Source organism: Terrapene carolina, unplaced genomic scaffold (assembly GCF_002925995.2).
Source record: "Terrapene carolina triunguis isolate 2854851 unplaced genomic scaffold, T_m_triunguis-2.0 Scaffold85, whole genome shotgun sequence".
Lineage (NCBI taxonomy): Eukaryota > Metazoa > Chordata > Testudines > Emydidae > Terrapene > Terrapene triunguis.
The window spans coordinates 22,612,483-22,638,839 of NW_020664436.1; the positions used below are offsets into that span (position 1 = coordinate 22,612,483).

The 26,357-nt window shown below is 41.7% G+C and overlaps 1 protein-coding gene across 7 annotated transcripts in view; it reads left to right on the top strand.

Moving 5' to 3' along the window:
- Positions 1-26,357, top strand: part of SIPA1L2 (signal induced proliferation associated 1 like 2) — a 186,327-nt gene that overhangs the window by 57,647 nt on the left and 102,323 nt on the right. For all 7 annotated transcript variants that reach the window (XM_029911018.1, XM_029911022.1, XM_029911020.1 and 4 more), the window contains 3 exons: positions 11,848-11,981; positions 14,322-14,510; positions 20,300-20,474. In XM_029911018.1, the coding sequence (XP_029766878.1) occupies positions 11,848-11,981; positions 14,322-14,510; positions 20,300-20,474 (498 nt within the window). The remainder of the gene's footprint in view (positions 1-11,847; positions 11,982-14,321; positions 14,511-20,299; positions 20,475-26,357) is intronic.

The following is a 26,357-nucleotide window of genomic DNA, read 5'->3' on the forward strand; positions in this document are numbered from 1 at the left end:
TCCCCCCCCCCCCGCGCTTGGCTAGCTGCAGGGAAGGATTTCTTTTCAGCCACAGGCAAACAGCCCAGTAGGAACGGCCACCTCTGTCCCCTTAATTAAGTTCCCGTATTTCAACCAGGTTACCATGACCGATATCACTCTCCTGAGGATTACACAGCGAGATAAAGAACAGATGTTGCTTGAATGCTAGCAAACACCGGGACCATACACTGCCAGACTTTGTCATGCAATGATACCAGATTACTTGCTACTAGCGTGGCGTGGTCAAGTGTCCTACCATGGAGGACGGAATAAGGCTGCACTGCCCAGAAACTTTCTGCAAAGGCTTTTGGAGTACCTCCAGGAGAGCTTCATGGAGATGTCCCTGGAGGATTTCCGCTCCATCCCCAGACACGTTAACAGACTTTTCCAGTAGCTGTACTGGCCGCGAATGCATCCCAAGTCCTCAGGGCAAAGTAATCATTAAACACTTGCTTTTAAAACAAGTTTTATATTTTAAAAGGTAAACTCACCTGAGGTCCCTTCCATGGGGTCATGGTCTTGGATACTGGCTTGGGAGGGTACTTCAGTCAGGCTGAGAAAAAGATCCTGCCCGTTAGGGAGAACGGAGTGCTGTGTGCTCTCCGCAAGCTCGTCCTCCTCCTCTTCCCCGTCCGCAGAATCCTCAGGTGTGGCTGATGAGATTACTCTCGCCTCGGAATCCACGGTCAGAGGTGTGGTAGTGGTGGCGGCCCCCCCCTAGAATTGCATGCAGCTCAGTGTAGAAGCGGCATGTCTGCGGCTCTGACCCGGAGCGACCGTTTGCCTCCTTTGTTTTCTGATAGGCTTGTCTGAGCTCCTTGACTTTCACGCGGCACTGCTCTGAGTCCCTATTGTGGCCTCTCTCCATGATGCCCTTGGAGATTTTTTCAAAAGTTTTGGCATTTCGTCTTTTCGAACGAAGTTCTGCTAGCACTGAATCCTCTCCCCATATAGCGATCAAATCCAGTACCTCCTGTACGGTCCAGGCTGGTGCTCTTTTTCGATTCTCGGACTGCATGGTTATCTGTGCTGATGAGCTCTCTGTGGTCACCTATGCTCTCCTGTGCTGGGCAAACAGGAAATGAAATTCAAATATTTGCGGAGCTTTTCCTGTCTACCTGGCCAGTGCATCCGAGTTCAGATTGCTGTCCAGAGTGGTCACAATGGTGCACTGTGGGATAGCTCCCGGAGGCCAATACCATCGAATTGCGGCCACACTAACCCTAATTCGAAATGACAATATCGATTTTGGCACTACTCCGCTCGTCGGGGAGGAGTACAGAAATCGATTTTAAGAGCCCTTTATTTCTAAATAAATGGCTTCATTGTGTGGATGGGTGCAGGGTTAATTCGATTTAACGCTGCTAAATTCGAATTAAACTCATAGTGTAGACCAGGCCCAAGAATATCTTGGTTGCTGACTCAGAAGAATGCTATGGAGACAGCACATCCCAAGGGGAGTTTCATGCATTCTCTGACTGATACTGGTACCGCAAAGGAAGAAGAGTCAGTCATCTAAGATAAACTCAGTACCGAGTACAGGTAGTTGTACCCAGAGCAGCAAAGACACTGTTGAAGAGAGTTCTAAGCCCATCCCTGAACAACACTTGGTACAGGTAACACTAAAGTCAAGGGTACAAAAGACTACTTGGCTGCCTATGGTACTCATGCAATCAGAGCTGACTCACCCAAATGCCAGAAGTTAAGTACCAGCTGCACTGGGACTGAAGCTGTCCTCCCAGGTTCTCACTTGACCCCATATTTGATACCATTGGTACCACAAGAATTTAGGTACCCCAAGGACCTAATAGTGTCTTCAGAGCCAGAGTCTCCTCTGTTAACGAGTGCTGGGGGTTTGTCGGCATCAAGACTCTCTTGGTCACTGACCCCTCTATCATCTAGATCAGGAGTGGGCAAACTTTTTGGCCTGAGGGCCACATCTGGGTATGGAAATTGTATGGTGGGCCGTGAATGCTTACAAAATTGGGGGCAAGAGGGGGCGTGGGCTCTGGAGTGGCACTGGGGATGAGGGGTTTGGGGTGCAGGAGGGTGTTGAGGGGTTTGGAGGGGGATTGGGGCAGGGGATTGGGGTGCAGGCAGGACTAAGGGGTGCAGGCTCTGGGCAGTGCTTATCTCAAGCAGCTCCCAGAAGCAATGGCATGTCCCCCCTCCAGCTCCTACGTGGAGGCGTGGCCAGGCGGCTCTGTGCACTGCCCTGTCCGCAGGCACCACCCCTGCAGCTCCTATTGGCCATGGTTCCTGGCCAGTGGGAGCTATGGGGGCAGGGCAACATGCAGAGCCCCTTGGCTGTCCCTATGCGTAGGAACCGGAGGGGGGACATGCCACTGGTTCTGGGAGCCAAGCGGGGCAAGACCCCAACCCTGCTCCCCGGTTGGAGCTCAAGGGCCAGATTAAAATGTCTGGAAGGCAGGATGCGCCCCCGGGCTGTAGTTTGCCCTCCCCTGATCTAGATCATCATATTCACTCCCATCTACTTTGCAAGCTGAATAGCTATTCCCACCACCACCACCACCACCACCACCACCACGACCCTTGGAGCATGTGGAAGAGGACTCCTCAGATTCTCAAATTTTGATGCAGGGTTCCAATGTCTGTTCTAGGACACATCGCTTTCCCTCCTACACTGACATATTACAGGAGGATAGACCTCAAATGACAACCACACGTCAGGAACACAGATGGATGACTCCACCTATGCCTTTTGGGCCCCCTCAGTGACCTTGCTAGGACCCTGGGCATTCTATTGTCAACAATTTGCAACAAGGTCTTTGCACCACCGGCGGGAATAGAGAAGGGCCCATTTGCCTCAACCTCCTCTACCACCACCTATGCCAGAGGAGGAAACCTTTGAGGAGCAAGAAGCAAGAGCAGATTAGGAGATGACACCTTTCACTAGTACGACCTCATCGCCTCACAAAGCTGTCCTTCTTCCACCACCTTCTATGGCAGATGACTTCAGGCAGTTTCAGGAGCTGATGAAGGAAATTGCTGACACACTTCAGATTCCCTTATAGGAGGTTCAGGAGTCCCACCACAAACTCCTTCATATTTTACACACTTTGACATCTATAAGAATTGCCATTCTGGTCAATTAAGCTCTTATCAAGCCTGCTAAGAGTTAGTTGGGTAAACTCCAGCTACTTCACCGCCTACCTTCACGGGGGTGGATAAAAAATATTATGTCTATGCCAAGAAATCAGAATTTTTATTTTCCCATCCAGCTCCAAGTTCCCTAGTAGTGGAGACCGTTAATGAACACATACAACATTCCTCAAATCCACCCCATACAGTAAGGACCACAGGAGGCTTGATCTTTTTGGTCACAAATCCTACGCTTCAGCCACTCTTCACTTCAGAATACTGAACCATCAGGCACTCGTAGCCAAATACAACTATTTAAATTATAACAAATTTAGTTCCTTTATTGATCACCTGCCAGAGGGCCATTATACAAGACTGTCCTCTCCTGTCAAAGACATCACTCCAGGTCTCCTTGGATGCTGCAGATACTGCAACACAGTCTATATCCACTGCAGTGGTCATAAGAACATCTTGGTTGCAGCTGTTGGGCTTCCAAAGAGAGGTTTAGAGTACTGTAGAAGACCTCCCCTTATGATGATCATAAGCTCATTGTGGACTCAGCTACAGCTCTATCTTCTCAGCCATCTACGTCCTCCTAGCGACAGTTTTGATGGCTTGGTCAAGTCAACCATCCAATTGACTGGGTTTTTCAGCTGCAACATCTTACACCTCTCCCTCCTTTTGGATGCCACTGCTCCCATTTTTAGGCTGCATGGGAAAATATAACATCAGACAAATAATTTTTGGAAGCCATAACACCTGGTTACAATATTCATTTCAAATCTATTCCTCCTACCCCTTCCCACTCCCCATCTCTCTTCAGGGACTCTTCTCATGATCAGTTGCTGATGCAAGAGATGGCCTCACTTCTGTGTTTAGGAGCAATAGAACCAGTTCCTGTACAGCACAGGGAAAAGGGATTTTATTCAAAGTGCTTCCGGATTCCCCAAAAGAATGAAGGATGGAGGCCAATTTTAGACCTCAGGTCTCTAAATAAGTATGCAAAAAAAGCAAAAATTCAGGATGGTGACCCTTACAGCAATAATTTCCTTGTTAGAATTAGGAGACTAGTTCATGACTTTTGCCCTTCAAAAAGCATATTTTCATATTTCTGTTCACCCTTCACACAAGAGGTTTCTTTATTTTCTAATCAGGAAGAAGCACTACCTCTACTGGGTGCTCCCTTTGGCACCTAGGATATCCTCAAAGATTATGGTAGTAGTTGATGCCCACCTATGTTTTTGGGGTATAGATGTTTTCCTGTATCAGGATGATCGGGTAGATTATATCAGGAAATGTTGGCTTCAGTAAAAATGTGTTCTCTGTTTCATAGCCTGGGCTTTCAAATCAAACACAAAGCCCTTTTTGACTCCTCTACAGTCTCTTGACTTCATAGGAGCTTTTCTGGATTCAGTGACTGGCAGAGTGTACCTCCTTCCAGTAGGTTTATCACACTACTGAATCTCATCTCAAAGATTCAGGGCAGTCCTCAAATAACAGTAAGAGATTGTCTTCAGCTGCTGGGAAATGTGTCATATTTCATCTTTGTAGTGCAGCATGCCAGATTATCTCTCCGAGGTCTACAGGGATGTGTTGAATGGTTTACAAACCAAGTAAGCACAGCCTAGGCAGGTTACTGTCTGTTCCCCAATAGGTTCTGCAGCCACTCAGCTGGTGGAAGGACTCGACCAAAACTTGTGCAGGTGTCCCATTCTTTCAGAACCCCCCCTACTGTAGTGATAACATCAGCTGCTTTGCTTTTTTGGGGGGGGGGGGCACATCTGGGACCTCACAAGGTGCAAGGCAAATGGTCACTACAAGAGCATCTTCTCCACATGAATGTTTTAGAAATTGTGGTCAAAAATACTTGCCGAAACTGTCTCCCTCTAATAAGATCAAAGTCAGTAAAAATAATGACAGACAACTAGGCATGCATGTATTATATCAACATCTGGGAGGAGCACGTTCCACATCTCTCTGTGCTGAAGTGATAAAACTCTGGAATTGGTACATAGCCAACCACATAGTCATCACAGTTTCTTACTTCCCAGGTATTTAGAAAACCATGGCAGATGACCTCAGCAGACATTGCTTTCTAAATTACAAATGGGAACTGAACAGCTGAGTCCTTCAGGTGGTATTCTTAGCGTGGGGGTTCCCATAGATCAATCTATTTGCTACAGCAGCCAATGCAAAATGCGTCAGGTATTGCTCCAGAGAGGGTCTCAATCCCCAATCCCTATGAGATACGTTTCTCATCTGATGGACTTCACTACATGTATCCACCAACACCGTTATTGTTAAAGGTTCTCAATGAGATGAAACAGGAGTGGGCCAGAGTCATATTAATTGCACCAATGTGGCCAAGACAAGTCTGGTATCCCTATCTAATCAGACTCACCCCTTATCCTCCATGGAGGCTTCCAATCAGTCCTCACTTACTGACTCAGGCTGCAGATCAGACACTTCACCACAATTTACAGATTGTGAGGCTCCAAGAATAAGTTCCTCGATGGCTCTCCGGAATAGAGGTATCCTGTTCATCAGAGGTACAACACATTTTATTAAATAGTAGAAAAGAGTCTACAAGAAGTATTTACCTCCAAGAAATGGAAATATCATCTTTGGTGTAATAGTCATCAGATTTTTCAGACTTGCTCTCCTCTTTTTAAAGTATTGGATTATCTGTTGTAATTGAAAACATTGGGTCTTTCTATGAATTGCATTAGGATTCACTTAGCAGCAATAACAGCTTTTCACACACCCATTGGGGACTTTTCACTCTTCACTTACCCAGCTATGGCAAGATTCATATGAAATTTGTCTAATATCTCCCCACAAATCAGAAATAGTACTCCTAGCTGGGATCCGAACCTAGTCCTTAAATGCAGTATGAAACATCCTTTTGAGCCACTAGCTACGTGTTCTTTATTAGATTTATCACTGAAGGCTCTCTTTCTGGTAGCATTCACTTCTACCCAAAGGGTTGGAGACTTGGGGGCTTTAATGGCAGATCCCCCTTTTATGGTAATAACCAGAAAGTGTTACTGCAGGTCCATCAAAGATTTTTACCTAAGATGTCCTCAGAATTTCATATTAATCAAAACATTCATCTTCTAGTCTCCCCACCCCCACCCCTCCAAAAACATACCAGACTAATGAAGAAGCCATATTCCATACCCTATATGTCAGGAGGGCATTAGCCTTTTACCTAGGTAGGATATTTAGAAGACTATTTGTATCCAAATCAGACAGAAACAAGCATTCAGTAATTTAAATACAGAGGTTATCAAAGTGGCTATCCGGTCGTACTAAGATCTTTTACGACACAATTCATGGTCAACCCCCTGCTTGGAGACCATCTTTTCTCTTTGCAAATGGAATTTTATGAATATGAGATCTGTTCAGTATCAATAGGACCCTTGTATTAGAAGGAAAATTGACCTCTATACACTCCAAAATGAAAAAATGAAGAGCTTTTAGATCTTTGAATTGTAGGGCTTTGGGACAGTATGACAGGGTCCATAGGGTGCAACCTGTACTCTGGGAATGCTGAGCCCTCTGTCCCACCAACCTGGGGTATCCCTCTCACATTGTGATGCTGTTGCTAAGCCACAAACCTCTGGCAGGTACTGCACTTACTCAGACATCCAAAGGCAGGGATACACCCAACTGAGTTATATGAATGCTTTGCCAGACACTCATGAGCCAACAATAGAGAGGCTTCAGCCAATTACTCCCAGCTCCCTAGCCTTGCACCCCAGAACTGTACTGTCTTGCCCTCACCCGAAGCCTGATCAGTATAAGTTATTACACAGTCTGCCTCTCCCTCAACGTGGAGAGGAAACATGCTAGCCTTCGTAAACTGATCTGAGATTTCCCAAGCACTTCAACCAAAATACACTGTTTTAGGTAAAATATAAAACAGATTTATTAACTACAGAAGATGGATTTAAAGTGATTATAAGTAGCAAGTGTAGAGATCAAAGTTGGTTATCTAAGAAATAAAAGTAAATTCGCAGTCTGAGTTCTACAAATTCAACAGGATTTGAATCAAGCAGTGGCTCACCCTGACAGATGGTACAGTTCCTCAATACCCAGACTGGGACTCCTTTTCAGCTTGGGCCCACCCTCCCCAGTTCAAAGTCTTTATCCTCCAGATGTGTTTCCAGGTGTTGAGTTGTGTGGGGAGTGTGGCCAAGTCATGATATCACTTCCCCTCTTTTATAGTTTCTTCCAGTTTGCTGGAAAGATCTTTTCTTATGACGTGGGTCAAGCAGTCTCCATTGTATACATGCTCTCGCTCAGAAGTCTCCATTGTATACAGTTCCTGGGATAGTGGATTCGTTCCTTGATGGGTGTTGATGAGCCAATAATGCTGTCTGGCTACTCCAGGAGTAGCCAACCTGAGCCTACGAAGAAGCCAGAATTTACCAATGTACATTGCCAAAGAGCCACAGTAATACATCAGCAGCTCCCCATCAGCTCCCCCGCTGCCAGCACCTCCCACCCACCGGCATCCCGGCCCCCTCCTTCCGTCCCTGCACCTCCTGATCAGCTGTTTCGTGGCGTGCAGGAAGCTTGGGGGGTGGGGGAGGAGTGAGGGCACTGCAGGCTCGGGAGGGGGCGGGAAGGGGTGGAGTGGGGGCAGGGCCTGTGGCAGACCCAGGGGTTGAGCCATGAGCACCCCGGGTCTATTGGAAAGTTGGTACCTGTGGCTCCAGCCCCAGAGTCGGTGCCTATACAAGGAGCCGCATATTAACTTCTGAAGAGCTGCATGTGGCTCCGGAGCCACAGGTTGGCCACCCCTGGGCTACTCCATTGTTATACCTGAAAGGCTGGTTGAGGTTGTTCCCAACCTCACAACATATCTCAGTAATACACATGTAACAAAACTTCATAGCTTTACATACAATGATAGAGCATGCAATCCAAAAGGATATTAATGTTCAACAGATCAAGACTTTTAAAATGATACCTCATAAGGCATACTTTGTATAAAAACATCATAATTATGTCAGTGGTGAATATGGGGGTTCCAGGTTGTGGCTTTGAGATACAGAGTACCATAGAGAGTAACTTTGTTTTGTTTGCTTTTTCCTCTTTTCTCTTCAGTCTGGAAAAATCATTGTATTTAACTTTTTTTTTATTATTATTATTTTTTGTTTTTTGCATTTTGGAACATTTTTAAAAAATTGTGTCTTGCATTAAAAATCCCCTTCCCAAAGATGAAAGGCCAGTGTCTTCACCATGCTTTCATTTTCTAGATGCTCCTCCTCACTCGTTGAGTCCTCTTCCTTGAAAGCATCGTACTTACCACCTTTGATTCAATGTAAACTAATATATTTAGCTGAATTTTTAAGTTTGTTTCTGAATGTCTCCCACTTTGGACAAGAGATGAGCTGGAACTGCCAAGTTTGGATCTAGTTCTCAACTTTTTCAAAGCCTGTAGTTCTGATCTGGGGTTTTGGTTTGAGGCTCATGTCTTTACATAGCCATATGGTACTGTCTGATGGTTTCCCAAGTCTAAAGCTTTGGGAAATCATTAAAATTAGTTTTATGGGAAAGTTAGTACATATAAAGAACTGATTGGGCATCTCCTTTCTGACAAAATGATAGGTGGCAGCACCAGACCTGGCTAAAAATGTTGGCACCTTTTCCTTGCTCTGGATGTGGGACTTTCTCTTACTAGAGTTTCCTTTCTCACCAGAAGCAGCTCCTACAACTGCTTGCCTTATTACCAACCTGTGTTTTTCCCAACTGTTTTTTTTCTGCCCACATCTTCAAAATGAGTTGGCCTAGAAATTTCATGTTGGTTGTGTTTTTGTTTGCTGTGCTGAGAAGTGCTTTTTTAGCCAAGAGTTTTTCAAAAGTGGTAGTTTAAATTTAGTTTCATAAGTCCATAATTAGTTATTTAAATAAGTGGACTGATATTCAGAAGTGCTGAGCACTTCAGCCACTTTTTTAGAAGGTGATGGGAGTTTGTGTGCACAGCACACTTAAGAAAATCAGTCTATTTATTTAAGCTCCTAAATGTACTTTAGAGCCTAAAGTTGGTCTCCTATCTTTTGACACATTCGGTCTCTGTAGGTTTGGTGGTGGAGAATCACGTGTCTTAAAAGATGTTTGGTAACGTTTTCAAAAATGGAAGAGAGAACCCATTTCAGTGGCAAGTTATCAAGAAAACCTTTCAGAGATGTTAATGAGTTTCAAGATTGTGGTACGAAGATTGACAGTTTCTCACTTTTTTTTTTGGTCCTAGACGCATGAACAAACCTTTGTAAACTAGCCACTGCTAATTTCTAATATAGTTAACTGTCCAAGTGAAGTTAACTGAATAGTATAGGTGAAACTTGTTTATGGCTCTGCAGGAGAGGGCATCCCAAACAGTATGTGCCGTCAGAATATTTAAAAATGAAAAAGTCCGAACTGTGTATAACACAAAAGTATTTACCAGACAAATGTCCATGTATTGTCATTTCAATCGGATGGTTTTTGTTTGTTTTGAACATTAAAGGGGTTACTAGGTTATGATTCAGGTTTCTTGTCCCATGAATCCACAAGGACAAGGTAAATATAATATGGATGAATAAGCAAATCTTTCAATAAAGTTGTATGTTTGGAGGAGTTAACAGTCTTCCTTTATTCTGCCTGCAGAGTTTTTGCTATTTTACATCATGTGCAGATATTGTCTATAAACTGTAAGATGAATGTTTAAATTATTTTGACACGATGATTTTATCACTTTAGACACCACCATAAGAAATACACTTTGTCCAGAGATGCTTTAATTTCCTGGCAAAGGACAGAGCTGAAGCACAAAGCTTTGTGTTTACTTATGTTACATGGTAGAAACCTAGTAACTAAAGGAATACCTTTCCCTTGATTTGCATCAGAAACTAAGGATAGGAGAACCTTAAGTAAGGTGCTTGCCTTTATTCACAGCTTGAATGTGCAATTATGGAAATTCCTGTTGATAGTAAATGTTTAGATTCTATAGATATCCCAGACCAAATTAAAAAATACTTTTGTGATCCATACAAATACGTTGAGTTCATTTGAGTAACCTACCAAAAATAAGATTTGCCTTATTGACCAATTTAGGATTGTGTGAGCTTTTTAACCTCTCTCCTGCTTTTTTTAAAAATAAGTAAATAATTTGAAGTAAATGTAATGCCTGTGAAAAGTGCCATATTGGCACTACTGGAGACTGAACTCATCTTTGGATAGGGTTACCATACGTCCGGATTTTCCCGGACATGTCCGGCTTTTTGGGCCTCAAATCCCCGTCCGGGGGGAAATCCCAAAAAGCCGGACATGTCCGGGAAAATAGGGAGGTAGGGCCCGAGCACCTTCCAGTAGTGCATTACAATTTGACTACACATCTGTCATGTATTGTTCCCCTCCACCCCCATTCTCTTCCCAGAGGGAGAAGCATGTTCAATGGAGTGGAGTGTTTTTGTAAGGTGTGTTTTATAAATATACCTGTTACTGTGAGTTTATGTAAGAGAAGGCAAGGTCAAAGAAGTGTGCCTTGCATTTGCAGAAGAAAGTGGTGAGGTTTTGTGATGGTCCTTATTTCCTGGAGGAACCAAGGGTATCAGCTGTTGTGGATGCTTTCCATTGGGAGACCACCAATGCATCATATAGATCCCTGAAAGGCTGTCGAATGTTAACAATTTTCATTTGTTTTCAATCTGAGCTGTAGTTAAATTGGTACGCTAGTGGTAAAAGGGTCTGCATTCCATTACCAGTCCTCTAGGCCTTCATCTTCCCCTGAAATACACTTCTGTGAACATTTCCTATAATGCTTCTACTTACAATTAATTCACAGAACCTGGAAAAAATGTGCTGAAGTGAGCAATAGCCAAAAATAGAAATCTGAAGAAAATTAGAGGAACTAGCTTTAGTTCATTATTCACAAAATTAACAGGTTGCCATAAACTGAAAAGTTGTTAGCTTCAATTCTTTATGGTATTGTTAGTATTCTGACTCCCAGGCCTGTGCATTAACCACAAGACTATCTAATTATTTTCTATCTCTACTTTATTTAAAAAAAAAAAAAAAAAAACCCCAGTGTTTTAGTTGATTCTGGTAAATGATACTAGAGCTACAGACTTTCTTCTAATATGTATAAAACTTGCTGTTTGTGCATATTATTCCACACTGATCCACCTAGATTAATTTAATACAGCATTTTATTTAAAATAAATAAAATATTGGCTTGTATTGTCATAGTAAAATATTTAGAAAATGTGTTATTTTCCAGTTCCTACTACAGACTTATTTTGTTTCCACCCACTACAACGAAGTCTTCGTGTTCATTTCTGACAGTTGTTATACTGCTTTAAGACACAAATTGTCAATCAGTGATAAAGCATGCCGTGACACTTGTAATGGTTCACTCTTAAAATATTACTAAAAAGCAATATATTTTGAAAGATACGTGCTGCTTGTCTACTCATGAGAAATGGATGTGATTTAGTTGTCTATTGGGAACTTGTCCTACCAGATATTTTGATTCTTGTGCATCTCTAATCTTAACTAGAGAATGTAATCTCTTCTATCAAACAATGTTTAGACATAGAAAAGCCATTGTATGACACACAGCAACAGTGGATGCCTGTTTATCACTGTAAGCCTTCTCTTGTAAGATTTGATGCAGCCATAAGTCTAACACTTCACTATTCTCTTCCTTTTTGCATTCATTCTCTTGTGCTACAGAGCATCAGAACTACTTTGGAATTGATGAAAATCTAGGTCCTGTTGCAGTCAGCATCAGGAGAGAGAAGGTTGAAGATGCTAAGGAGAGAGAAGGATCTCAATTCAACTATCGTATAGCTTTCAGGACAAGTGAGGTACTGTTTATTGAGTGCTGTTTTGATGGGGAGAAGGAGGTAAAAGAGAAGTTGACCCTTAGAACACTGGCTGTTTTCTCATGCTAGCATCGATCTGGGAATTGACTTTTAAAAGATTTTACAGATGAATACATTTGCAGGGAGGTGTGTGTTTTGGTAGCATTAATACATGTTGGAGCTAATTCCTGAAGCAAAATTTTGCTTATTTTCCTGCTTCCTGAAGTGCTTCCTTCCTTTGGTTGGGAACCATTTGAGAACAGTTGAATTGGTTGCAGGTACATATCCAGAGGGACCCATAAGGGAACAGATGGAGAACCAGAGAGGGCAGACAGCAAACAAGGGAAGATAAGTTTAGACTGAGGTGCTTCTGGAGAGTATTAGGTTTCTTGTGGCAGGAAGGAAATTTGGGACAAAAGGGAAGGATGAGGAACTTGAAGATGTTTACTATTCCTCAAAGTATGTTACAAGTGTATAGTTTCAAAATGGCTGTTAAAAATGCTATCTTTTCAAAAGTGATGTACTATATTTGCGGTCTGGAATAACAATGGGATACCAAATCTCTTCCGAGTACGTGGTTTATGGAAGGAGAGGGAATGCTAATACCTTACTGAAGCAAAAATAGTGGATCCTGTTTGAAGTAGAAGTGGCCTTTGATTGTATTGGAGGTATACTTATCAAACCTGATCAAGACTTTCACATTCAGGCTAGTTCATATTTTTTTCCCAGACTGGTTCATTCTTCCTTTATCACAGCAATGAGTCCCATGGATCCTATTTTTAGTGGTGATTTGAAGGAAAGTTTCAAAATTCAAAATATTTTGTTTAAAAAAAGTCATAACAAAACTTTGTCATTCTGGGGTACAATCTAGGCCAGTGAGGGGCTGTCACCACTTGCCCTGCAATCTGGGGTGCCTCAAAATGCTTTGCTGCTGTAGCTCCCAATGTGGGCTTCTGACAAACAGCCTGCCAGCATGCAGGAAACACCCAGAAAGTCTGTGTATAGGCACAGCCCTGGTCCAGCAACTCTGACCCCAGCAGCCTGACAGCAAACACTAGCCACGCTCTGGCTTCCAGAAGCCATGATTACTATTTGCAGGGTGACCCCAATACATGCCCAGTCCCAGATTTCCCCAAAAAACATGTGCTCTGCACTGTCCAGTCCTCCCCTGGACAGTCCAGATACATTAGGTCCATTGCCCCTCGAAGGGGATCAGGAGAGCATTCAGTCACAAAAACATTTAGATTTTTGGGGATTTTTTTGTTATGATGAAACAATTTGGCGAATTCAGCATGAACTTGCTAAATGTTTTAGCCAACCCAAATCTGCATTTTTTTTTAGTGAAAGTTTTGCCCAAAAATTTTTGCCCAGCTCTATTCCGGTTAACTGTAATGTTCAGGTTTCCACTGTACATATATAATGTGTTGTAGACTACTTAGGCTTTGTCTTCACTATTAAAAAGAAGTGTGCGGGGGGAGAGGGGGGTGGTTTTGTTTTTGTTTTTTGTATTTTTTTTTATTTCAGGATAACTAATACACACTAGCTATTCTACTGTAAACTCTTAGTAGAGATGAGACACTGTAGTTGTCACTGTGAGATCAACACTATATTTCTGCCTGTGGCTATGCTACCTATACTACCTCCAGTAAGGATTTATCTACACTGCAACTGGGAGGTGTGATAACAGCACGGTTGGGTGTACCCCAGCTATCTCTGATCGAGATCAAAAGCTAGATTAAGTAATGATGATAGTGAAGCAATGGCCACACAGGCAGCTGCTGGGCTAGTCCTGCCTGGATAGGACCCTGAGTACATACTCAAGCAGTTGCTGCCCATGCTGCTGCAGTTTCACTGCTATTGTTACTGAAGCTAGCTTTGATCTAACTAGATCAGGATACGTCTCTGTGTGCTGCACTCACATCTCCTAATCTGCAGTGTAGACATACCCTAACAGTACAGTGCCTTGTCCAACTAGGATTTTACAGTGGGATGGCTAATGCACATTAATTATCCTGCTGTAAAAAGGCACACCTTTTTTTCAATGAAGACACAGCCTTAGTAACAAAAGAAATGAGTTCTGGATTTGAGTATCAGCCCAAAATTTCTGTTTTCTAGTAATTCTACGTAGTCTAGTGTTACTATATTTAACTTTTGTTTAGAAGTTACAAATGTCTGTTTCCTCTTTAATGTTTAAGTTGCTTTACTAACCCTTGCAATATCCTCAATGAATTAAACATGTCTCCTCCCCACCCCTCGTCCCCACTTCAGAGCCTGAAGATTGTATTTTAATAGCATAGTGTTAGAATTATAAATATTCAATGAGGTCTTCCACTCTTGCTGCAGCTTACTACATTGAGAGGAGCAATATTAGAAGATGCCATACCATCTACTGCGAGACATGGCACAGCACGAGGCCTGCCTCTCAAAGAGGTACTGGAATATGTAATACCAGAGCTGAGCATTCAGTGCCTGAGGCAGGCTTCCAGCTCACCCAAAGTCTCTGAACAGCTGCTTAAACTGGATGAACAAGGGGTAGGTAGTGTGTGATTTCTCTCTGAAGATTATCCACTTGAAAGAACATGTACCTTTTCCTTCAATCTTTTGTTGGTGTTGTAAATAAACACGAATTTGTGATGTAATATATTTTCTCTTGAACAGCCATTTGCTCTATTTTCAAGAAGCGTTCACAAACAGCTGAGTATTTTTAATGACAAAATGAGAATGGTGACAGGTAATGGTTCAATGACTCCAGAAAAATGCCTTATTGCTAGAATTACAAGTACTTGAACAATAATTTGTTTTTGTTTTTTCCAAGCAATATGCCTTTTTTGACTTGCAATTTGGGAAAGACCAAGTAGCCTGTAGAGAATCCCAAGAGTAAGGAGAGGGAGAGAATATAGTTAATGCTATGTTTTTAAAAATTTCACAAAAATGGTTTTCACAGATTGACGTCCATATTTTCTATGTGCAAATATTGGATATAAACATAAAGGTTAACTAATATATATTTCTTAGACAGAGTAGGTAAAATTCTAAAGATTTGTAAAATCATGATGAGTCTCTACATCTAAAACTGAAATCAATGGCAGCTGGAAGTGCTCAGCACTTCGGAAAATCAGATGTATTATAGTTAGAAATAAGGTTTACTTATCATAGTTCCATGAATCCCAAGTTAGTTTTCATATTTTAACTTATAATTAGCACTCCTATTCACTGTAGCAATCTTATCAGTGGAGTGAAATGTTTGATAGTTCAAACAGCTGAAATTCTAATTGAAACTATCTAACAGGTTAACACTGCATCAGTAATGAAACAATCGTACACTTTAAATTCAGAGTGAATAATGGTGAGATTTAACAGATTCAGTAAGGTGAACCTTCTCTGTTCAAAGACTACCAAGCATGTTTACTGCTTCTGAATAATCTGTGAAGGACTAGCTTATGAATACCCTTTAGTTCACCTATGCAAAGAATGTTTAAGATTTTAATTTTAAATAAATGATCGTTGTACATGCAAAAATAAGGGACTATCATGTCTTAATAATTTTCAGTATTAATTCAGTATGAAATACAGTGATTGTGTCTAACATGTTAGTGTATACAAGGCATTCTTCTCATTTCTTTTAGTTGTAACAGAGTAGTTGTGGATCAATAGAGAGTTCCTAGCTATGAGAATGTCAGTTCTGCATACCCATTTCCTCTATATTTCCCTACTCATTTGCTCTCCTAGGAGAGAGAGAATTTTTAATAAATTACCAAATATATGTTTTAAAATTTAATGTGTGTTTTGCATAATGTTTTTACTTTCTCCTTTGGTCTGTCAGAGTTCATGAAAAACAGTAAAGGAAATCGGGAGCATTCAGCCAATTTTTAATCTTAGTGCTCCTCGAGTGCGATATCTTTTTTGTTTAAACTCAAGTGAGTTCCAGCTCATAATATCAATGATATTAATTGGCCAAAGTGGAATCACATTTGGGGCAATGTAAGGCATTTCCTTCTTTAAACAAACTGTATGGTGCATTTATAGAACCCATTGCCATCATCCACAGCCATAAATTGGGACTGTAATTTGAGTGTCCATTGTGGAAGCATAAAGCAGTCAAACTAACCAAAGTAATGTTATAATAATCAGTTAATGACTTTGAGATACAACACTCCTCATTTTTCCTTTTTTATGCCTGATGTTTAGTGCTGAGAATTCAGTTCTGTTGTGAAATGTGCTGTCATCAGTATGAATATATTATTTTAATATTTCTTCTATGCTTCTTATCTTGAGATAGTTACTGAGGCAAATACAGAAAGCTGTGTATAGAACTAGCATGAGATCCTTTTATGATTTTAATCCTCTTAGGTGTTTAATGCATTGAGTTTATTAATCAAGCAAATATAAAAAGAGTCTTTCATGGTAACTGAAGGTGATGGCTGGCTGTACAGCCACATTTTTTTTTTAAATGTGAACCATGGTCTACTGGATTAATTTTGTCACCAGGGTAATAGTCATTTGAGAGACTGATATGTAGGAAATGTTTGTTTGAAGCTTTTCCACAGTTTGGGAGCCAGTATTTGCATGTAATTGTTTCCTCACATTTTCTACCAAAGGTTTTGTGTCCAATGAAATCTAGTATGGCTTATGGAGCAGAGTAATTGTTGTGGGTAAATTGTTGTTCCTGTGATGACAATAGCAAAATAGATGTGAACTGAATGATTAACCTCTTTCAAGAATGTAAATAAAGAGACTGTGTATTTTCCTATTTGTTGTGAGAAACAGGCAATTAGATCAACATCGGATTGACCATAGGTTTTATGGGAAAAGCCACCTGTTCATCTCGAGATCAGAATGGAATATTTTTAATAATTGTACTTTTTCCTTTTTCTGGTGATAGGATATAGTGAGTGTTCTTATTGCATGTGAATCTTTTTGCCCTTCTCGGGAACAAAGGAATTTACAAAGGGGTCCAAGGGAATTGGTGCTCAAATTGCTCTGAAATTCAGTTGATGTTGAGCACCCAACTTCCCTGGGTTCCTCTGAACATCTCAGCCAAAAAGTTGAACTGTGTAGGATAGAGATCCAGAAGTTGTCATCTATGCATTCCCTTAATAAATGGAGTGTGATCTGCTTCTCATCAAGCATAACCATGCTGATGTTTATTCAGTAGCTAAAGCATTATCCATTAGGTAATGACTAACAAATATCTGCCCTGAGTCAGAACAGATAGTATTATGAAATTGTTCTCAGTACCAGTGGAGTTAGGCCAGATTTACATCAGAAAAACAAAGTAGAAATTGTCCCATTGATAGGTTTAATTTAATAACTAAGAGTGAAATTCTGGCCCTATAGAAGTCAAGGGACGATTTGCTGTATTCTTTGTCATGAGATGCATAGAATCTGATTCTTTCCAGAGTTTTTAAAAATATCCATGACTTTTGACATTTGAGGATTTTTGTATGTGGTGGGTGCCTGTGATAATTAAGCCAATTTTACTGAGCATCTTGCGTGCTGCCAAGTTGAACCCTAGGCTGCATGAGAGGCAAACAGAGCAGGAGCTCAGAAAAGCAGTAACATCATGATGGCACAAAAGACCAGTTTTGTAAACTGGCAATGAGAGCTTTTATTCCTCCAGGAGTGATGAGTTTTTCTTTTAAAAAATAAATAAAAAATAAGGCACACAAACCACATAGTTTAACTCTTCATAACTGCCCACTCATTTAGTACAAGCACGGCTATTACTAAAATGGGAAGATAAAGGTAATTTGAGGTTTAAAGCCACTCTCATGACACTTGACTCTTTTTGCCATATTTTCATTGCTTGCCTTTTTTACCATTCCTAGCTCATGACTTTTCATACCAGTTGCCATGATAAAACATGAGTGCGATATCACACCCATGAATTAACGTGGTTTGAAGTATGTTTAGCACTGTAGCCTTTATATTCTGTATGCCTAATGTGCAGTAGATTTTTGTCACCTGAGTGTACTTTGACAGGAAGAGTATTATATATTCTTTATTCTACAGACCTAGACAGTAGTCCTGAATTTTGATTAAGGAAGTACTTTAGAACTTGATAGTAAATGTGAAAAGTGTGTATGGATAAATGTCTTAAGGGAATCTGGTGTGACTGATGATCTCTGTCCGTTTGTGGAGCTCTAATAGCTGGCAGAAAGACTAACAGGACTAATCCACTCATATGGGAGTTTCCTATTTGTTGTCTCATGAATCCAGCTCAAAAAATAAGTCAGTACTTTTCTCAAGAAAATAATCCCATCTAATCTAACAATGTTTTAGTATTGAGATTTTAACAACATTCAATTGCAGTCTGATTTTTAGTTTACAGTACACTGTGCATATAACAGATATCTCTGCATGTGAAGATGGTCAGAAAATAGGAAATTACTTTTTTGCAAAAGACATTTATGAGGAAAAAAGATTTATTGATGCATATGAAAGAAATTAATCTTGTGAAAACCTATTTACAGTACTCATTTGAAGCTTGTCTTTTAAATGGCTGTTCTCATATAATTAGAAAGGTGGAATGGGGAAGCACTTGACATACAGGGGACCAACTAGCTGAAGTTTAAATGCTAAAAATATGTGAAAATAGATAGAGCCCTGCACTGATACAAAAAGGTGTATCCGCAGCTGATCCGCAATCTACAAAAATTGTCTGCAGATATCTGCAGATTTGCACGGCTCTAAACAGCTCCACTGGTAGGGTTGCCAACGGAGACTCCTGGAACTGGGCTCTAACTCCCGGAGGCTACAGAAGGCAAACCGGGAGATTTTAGGCCGCTAAAAGTCCAGCGGGGCTAAGGCAGGCTCCCTGCTTGCCTTGACTCCACGCCACTCCCAGAAGCAGCAAACACATTCTTGTGGCCCCTGGGAGGGGGGTCAGGGAGTCTCCGTGTATTGCCCCTGCCCTGAGCGCTGACTCCGCAGCTCCCATTGGCCAGGAACTGCGGCCAATGGGAGCTGCGGGGGCAGTGCCTGCAGGCAGGGGCAGCGTGCGGAACCCCCTGCTTCCCCCCAGGGGCAGCAGGGATGTGCCAGCCATGTCTGGGAGTAGCGCTGGGCCAGGGCAGGTAAGGCGCCTGCCTTAGCCCCACTGCGCCACCAACCGGGAGCCGCCCGAGGTAAGCACTGCCTGATTGGAGCCCATACCTTTCATCCCCTCCTGCACCCCACACCTCCTGCCCCAGCCCTGAGCCCCCTCCTGGATCCAGCACCCCATACCCCCTCCCGCGCCCCAATCCCCTTCCCCAGTCTTGAATCCTCTCCCACACCCAAAACTCCCGCCCAGTGCCTGCACCCCGCACCCCCTCTTGCACCCAGCCCAGTGAAAGTGAGTGAGGGTAGGGGAGAGCAAGCGATGGAGGGAGGGGGGATGGAGTGAGTGGGGCAGGGCCTCAGTGAAGGGGCGAGGCAGGGGTGGGGCAGCGGGGCAGGGCAAGGGTGTTTTGTGTGATTAGACAATTGGTAACCCTATCCACAGGTCACTGCGCAGCAGACACAGGGCTGTGTCAAACCCCCAACCACCATCCCAACCCCACTTCTCCCCTGACACCTCCTGCCCACCCACCTGCTCCATCCCTGCCATACCTCCTTCCCCACTCTGGGCAGGGAGGCTACAAATCTGGGTCCTTCTATGCAGCCCTCCCTTGGGGGGCTCGGACACCCTTACGCAGTTATGGCGACTCTAATGCATGTAGCCATTGCTGTTTGTTCATTTAAAGAACAACCCCACCTTCAAAATGGTGCTTGGCTCACTCCCTTCTGGGAGTTGTAGTTTACCTCATCCCTCCGAGCAAGCTGGAGACTAAAACTCCCAGAATGCCCAACTCCCAGAATGCTGCTGCGTGATTCAGAGAACCGAATTGGAGCCTGCAGTCTGGGTGACAGCCACTCCATTTGGGTGAGTGTGTGCTGCAGACCCCTGTGCGGATACTAAATTTGTATCCGCATCTGCGCTGCAATCTGCAAAAATGCTCTGCGGATACAAAGCAGATACCCGTGGATTTTCAGGGCTCTAAAAATAGACTCCTTGCTGTGTTCCCGGACTGTGAAAGAAGACAATTGTGCAGCCAGTGCCAATTAAAGATATAAAATTGTAGAGCATGCAATACTGGACATTTGACTTAGCTATCAATTATATATAGAAAAGTCATCTCAATTTTTCCTCACGTTCTCAAATAATTTATTTGATCATATTTATTAAATAATCCTTGCCTGCTATTGCAGAAATAAAATTGTGGTTTTAATAGTTAATATTTTTCTGTTTTACTGATTACCATGTTTTGCCATTTGTAATTTTACTTTTCTTATTTCAGCTGAGTTTTCAGCACAAGATTGGGGTCCTTTATTGCAAAGCGGGCCAAAGCACAGAAGAAGAGATGTATAACAATGAGACTGCAGGGCCGGCTTTTGAAGAGTTCCTCGATCTTCTGGGCCAGAGAGTACGGCTAAAAGGGTTTAGTAAATACAGAGCTCAGCTAGACAATAAAAGTAAGTTGTAATTCTAACATGTGGGAGGAGTCTATAATTCTCCAAAGGTAAGCGTCTTTTGTAAATTCTGGCTCTTGTTCTATACACCTGGCCTTGGGAGTTGACTAGCAAGATTATATTATAATAATTTAAATTCCCATAGATGCTATATACAGAATACCTTAAATCTTAAAGGTTAATACTCTTTACTGTGACACAATTAGAGAAACTTTTGGTGCTTTAATCTTCTCTTGCTTTGTTGTAGCAACTTTGTGACTAAATTTATACCTATGTTATGTTTACAACTATGAAAAAAGAACTATGTTAATATCATTGACTCACATTTTACCTTCTTGGTTCTTAGTCTGAAAAGGAAAAGTGAAAGTTTATATATTGTTGAAGGGGAAGTGATGGAAAAGGGACAGTTTTTTCCTCATTTGATGTCGGATTTTGTGGATTAATGTTCATACTTGAAGAAAGACCCAGTATTTTCAATTAAACAAACATTTTCTTGTTCTTCATGTAACATCCAAACACGTACCTGATTTCTATGGTGTTTCTGTGGCTTGAGATTTGTTTCTAGCTCTTAAGTTTCATTCTCGTAGGCATTATAGATCAACAGTGCAAAAGGATAAGAAATTTATTGCATATATTTAGTTTCGGATAAGTTTCTCTTGTTGCTATTGATATGTTTGAAATATGGATATCAACCTAGTCTGTGTACCATAGACATGACAGTTCACTCTGCTGAAGCTCACATTGTTGGTGCATTGCCATTGACATGTTCTGACTGGGTCAATGCAATCAATGTATAACCATGAACACCTCAATTTGAGTTCGTCAAGCTGGTGTATGGTCAACAGAACTCATCTCTTTTAGTTTGAAGCGGTTTTTAAATGATTTTAACATCAGATCCACGTGATTTGGTGAAATACAGAGTAGGTATCTCTACTGCTTACATTTATTTAATGCTTCGTACTGCTTGGATTTACTTATTTCTGCTATAATCTACCAAGTGTCAGCTTTCAGCCAACCTGACTGTTGAAGTTGGCATGGCCTACAAACAGATATTGGAACTTACCAATATACTATAGATGACATAACTGGAGCATTTTTCATTAGCATAGTGTCTCTTTTTGAAATAATACTGCTGTTACTACTAGATTTGTAAGGTGGCCACATTCCTTTGGGATTTGCCAGGATAATGTTAATACAAATCTCTTCTTGATAATGGCATGGTTAGTGCATTCTATTTCAGTGAAGCATGTTATTAATTTCTCTTGTTTGACATTAACATGTAGAAATATTGTTAGCATATACTGGCTAGCAATACTTTGATTTGGCTCAAGTCTTCTGGAATCAGTACACACATTAGGAAAAAAATGACTCAATGATCTTTTGGACATTCCACAAGGAGAGTGTGACTGAAAATCGTCAGGCACAGTCTACATATCAAAATATATGCTGATATGATGTCATCAAATTTAGTGCCTGCAATGTTCTCAGTGCACACTTATCGTGATTTGCTATGAAAGCAAACAGCTGATACATTTTGCCCCATGGAGTTCAGTAACATAATTCGGTATGCTACTAACTGCTGTATGTTGTTGAAGATGCTATCAGATGCTATGTTGCTGTCTGAAAGGGAGTGAAATCAAGATGACTGACAAACAAGTTGTCTCTGGTTTTATGATGAGTATATAACTCTGGCTTCAGTAGACCCTTTTCCATTTGTGTAATCATATAATTCTTTTTTGCTGAAAACCATAGTGAATGTCACAGAAGTGCCATGCTTACCGTTAGAATAAACTAATCTTTCCATATTCTACAGACTGAGTTTAAAATGCTCTATGATGATCTTCCTTTTTTCCTATTAGCCACTTTTTCAGCACTTCCTGTACCAGGCATAATGGTACCATAACATTTGCTGTTGATGTTTTACATTTTCATTTTTATAGTGCTGTAACTAATTAAACTTTCTTCCATTCCTCAAAAGTTTATGAATTAATGTGACCTTTTTACTAGAGGATTATTTATCCTTCAATTGATCTGTTGCACAGTTTTCACTGTTTACTAGTTTTTATCATACATATTATTCTGATGAAAAAAGAACAGGAGTACTTGTGGCACCTTAGAGACTAACAAATTTATTAGAGCATAAGCTTTCGTGGGCTCTAAGGTGCCACAAGTACTCCTGTTCTTTTTGCGGATACAGACTAACACGGCTGCTACTCTGAAACCTGTCATTATTCTGATGGGTGTAACTGGATGTATCTGGGCCATAACATGCAGATCTGCAGCATATATTAAATGCAGAAAAACACATCCGTGCAACATTAAGGTTGTACAATTCTAAATTTCAAAACCAGGAAATGGAAAAAAAATTAAGGCAGCATTTCTAATTCTGCCATATTGCATACCCTGTATGTTTCATGATATGTTTTATAACATAAATAGTAATATAACCGGCTACATGCTTACACAGAAAAACAGGAGTGAAAATACTATGTACAACAGAGTCACGTTAACATTGTTCTTGGAACTTTAACTTTTTCATATCTTGAATTTTTCATTACTTTTAACTATGTAACCTTAAAGCTTTTTACAATTTATTTCCTTATATTCCTTAAAAGGAAAGTGAAGGTGGAAGAAATTGCTCTAGTGTTTGAAGTTCATATCTCACTAAAGTGAATTGGGGTCTTGCTTTTGTTGCTACCATTGTTTGGATGAGGATGCTGTTCCGGTTTTTCTCATCTCACTCTCTGATGGTGGCCCTGCATGTTGAGTTGGGGCACCCCCATTGGCCTAGTGCAGGGTTGGTACATCCCGTCACCCTGTCGTCGGGCTTTCCTGTTAAGTGGCTAATTTCAGCCAAGAGGGTCTCGGCCCCTGATGGGGTCACTTAAACGACTAGTCCGTGGTCTCTGGGCAGACAAAACAAACAAACAGCCTGGAGCCCTGCTGCCTCCTGGCTGGGGAAAGCAATAGTACTTGGTGAATTAGCCCCCTGGATGGGGAATAACAGCAAGCAGTCTGCAGCCCCTGGGCAGGGCAAGGTAAGCAAACAGTCTAGAGTTCTGCAGCCTCCTGGCTGGGGCAGCAGTGGCACTTGGTGAATTAGCCCCCTGGGCAGGGCAAAATGTCAATCAGTCTATGGCCCATGGGTGGGGCAAAACAAACAGTCTATACGCGTTACTTCCCTCTGGGCTGGGACATAGAGCAGGTAGCAGCTTCCTCAGCAGGCAGTGGCTTGGCTTCCCCTGCAGTCTCCGCCATCTGCGAGTCACCTGGACGGTAGTCCAGGTCTTCGGGCTCTACTGCCAGGAGCATTGCAGGAACCTTTCTCCTCTGTTGCCCGCCCGACTGAGCTGGGCTGCCTCCTTTTATTTGGCTTCTCCACCTGGATCATGCACAGCAGGGGCAAGGGGGCATGGTCGCCTGGGCTCACAATGATTTGTCTGCCCCCAGCAGCCCAGTGCGGGGTTGCTACACCCCGTTGCACACACTCTGACTCAGAATGGCTGAAGGGATTTTACTCAAACTTTCTGAAACAAAATTCATAGTCCGGCAGAAATGAGGTACTAAAAAGAAACGTTTTGGAAAATTATAAGCAAAAATTATGAAAACGTGTTTCTAGTAGCAACCATTCTGTAATCTTAATTACAATGGGCACTACCAAGTGCCCATTATAACATCTTCTGAGCCAAATTATTTCAACTTGTCCCAAATAAGGGGATCTTAAATTTACAACATAGACTTACTAGCTCATTTCCAAGGTACTAAACCAAAAGTATTAAACTACATAGGGATGCTACCTTAAAACAACTCAAATTACAGGTAAGGGAGCTGCCTCTCTGTAATAAATAACAGAAAGGGAGAAGCTGATATACCTCACCCTGATATAACGCAACCCGATATAACACGAATTCGGATATAACGCGGTAAAGCAGTGCTCCGGGGCGGCGGAGCTGCGCACTCCGGCGGATCAAAGCGAGTTCGATATAATGCGGTTTCACCTATAACGTGGTAAGATTTTTTGGCTCCCGAGGACAGCGTTATATCGGGGTAGAGGTGTATTATAAAACAGTATCCAAAGGTTTAAATGAGATTGTATTTCCAGGGAAGATGCTGAAATAAAGAGGAAAATAACTTAGGCTGAAATTTTGTGCTTATTTAATTAAAAAGCTTCAGTGGGAATTGTACTGTGTATATATAGCCTCAGTCCTGAAAAATTTACATATGAACTTAGTTTTAAGAATGTAAATATGGTATCGAAACCAGTGGTGATACACAGGTGTTTAAAGTTAAACATGTGCGTAAGTATTTTCAGGATTGGGGCCACAGACACAGGCCATTGAATTATGCTTAAAACACAAAGTTATTAAAAACAAAATTTTGAAAAATTAAATTAAATAAGAGTTAATTTTGTTTTCCATTTTAAATCTTTTTCAGGAGATACTAACATGGCTGTTTTAACTATGAGTTTGAAACTTGTCATACAGGTTGTCAACAGTTCAAAGCCCCATTTCAACAAAGCATCTAAAATATGCTTAAGTACTTTGCTGAATCCGGGCCTAAAATAGGTGAAATTAGTTTTGAAATGTAGGTTCTAGACAGGACCTAGAGTATAATTTGGAGAAAAGGAGAGTGAGTAAGTGTGGGGAGACAATATAATTACCGACAAAGAAATGAGTGAGCATGAAAGATAGGAAAGGATTAATGGCAGGAAAGGATTCACTAAATTATCCCTCTACAAGAAAACACTTAAGCACCTGTTTAATGTTAAGCATGTGTAGGTGCTTCCCTGAATAGGGATAGACTTAAAACAGTGAGAATATTTTATACAGAAACACTAGAATCATAGAAGATTAAGGTTGGAAGAGACCTCAGGAGGTCATCTAGTCCACCCCCCTGCTCAAAGCAGAACCAACCGCAACTAACTCATCCCAGCCAGGGCTTTGTCAAGCCGGGCCTTAAAAACCTCTAAGGAAGGAGATTCCACCACCTCCCTAGGTAACCCATTCCAGTGCTTCACCACCCTCCTAGTGAAATAGTTTTTCCTAATATCCAACCTAGGTCACCCCCACTGCAACTTGAGACCATTGCTTCTTTTTCTGTCATCTGCCACCACTGAGAACAGCCGAGCTCCATCCTCTTTGGAACCCCCCTTCAGGTAGTTGAAGGCTGCTATCAAATTCCCCCCCCCCCCCATTCTTCTCTTCTGCAGACTAAATAATCCAGTTCCCTCAGCCTCTCCTCGTAAGTCACGTGCCCCAGCCCCCTAATCATTTTCGTTGCCCTCGTTGCTATTTTATTAATAGCTTTAAACTTAGTTTTTCTTTTAGGTGTGTAAGGAGACTCTCAACTACAGAAGCACATAGGGAATAGCTGGATCTTGAAGGCAGTTCATGCATTGCCACTAGCAAGGCTTAAGAGGTAGTGAAAGATCATTTGAGGAGCTAGTGTAAAGGAAACTTCTGTTTCATGTGGAGGGTTGGACTAGACATCCTTAAGGTCTTTCCTTGTCCCATCATCTATAATTTTATGAAGATACCAGGTCATCTGTTTGAATAATTATAATACAAAGAGACGCTGTAAGCTCCTAACTGGACCTGAACTATCTGTACTCTCCAAGGGACTGAAATTTTACCCCACCACTCAACCTGACGTCATACTAATGTGAAGAAGTAGAAGAATTCTTTTGCTGACTCCGCCTCAAAGAATTCTATCACCACCCACAACTACCATATCCCTACTGACAGTCATAAGCAAAAAGAATCATCTGACTGGTCACCCACCAGTGGACAAAACCGCACACTTGATCATTACATTGATTGCCTCAGGAAAAAAATTGACTGTGAAATCCTTAACAAATAACGCATCCACCACAATCTCTCCACTGCT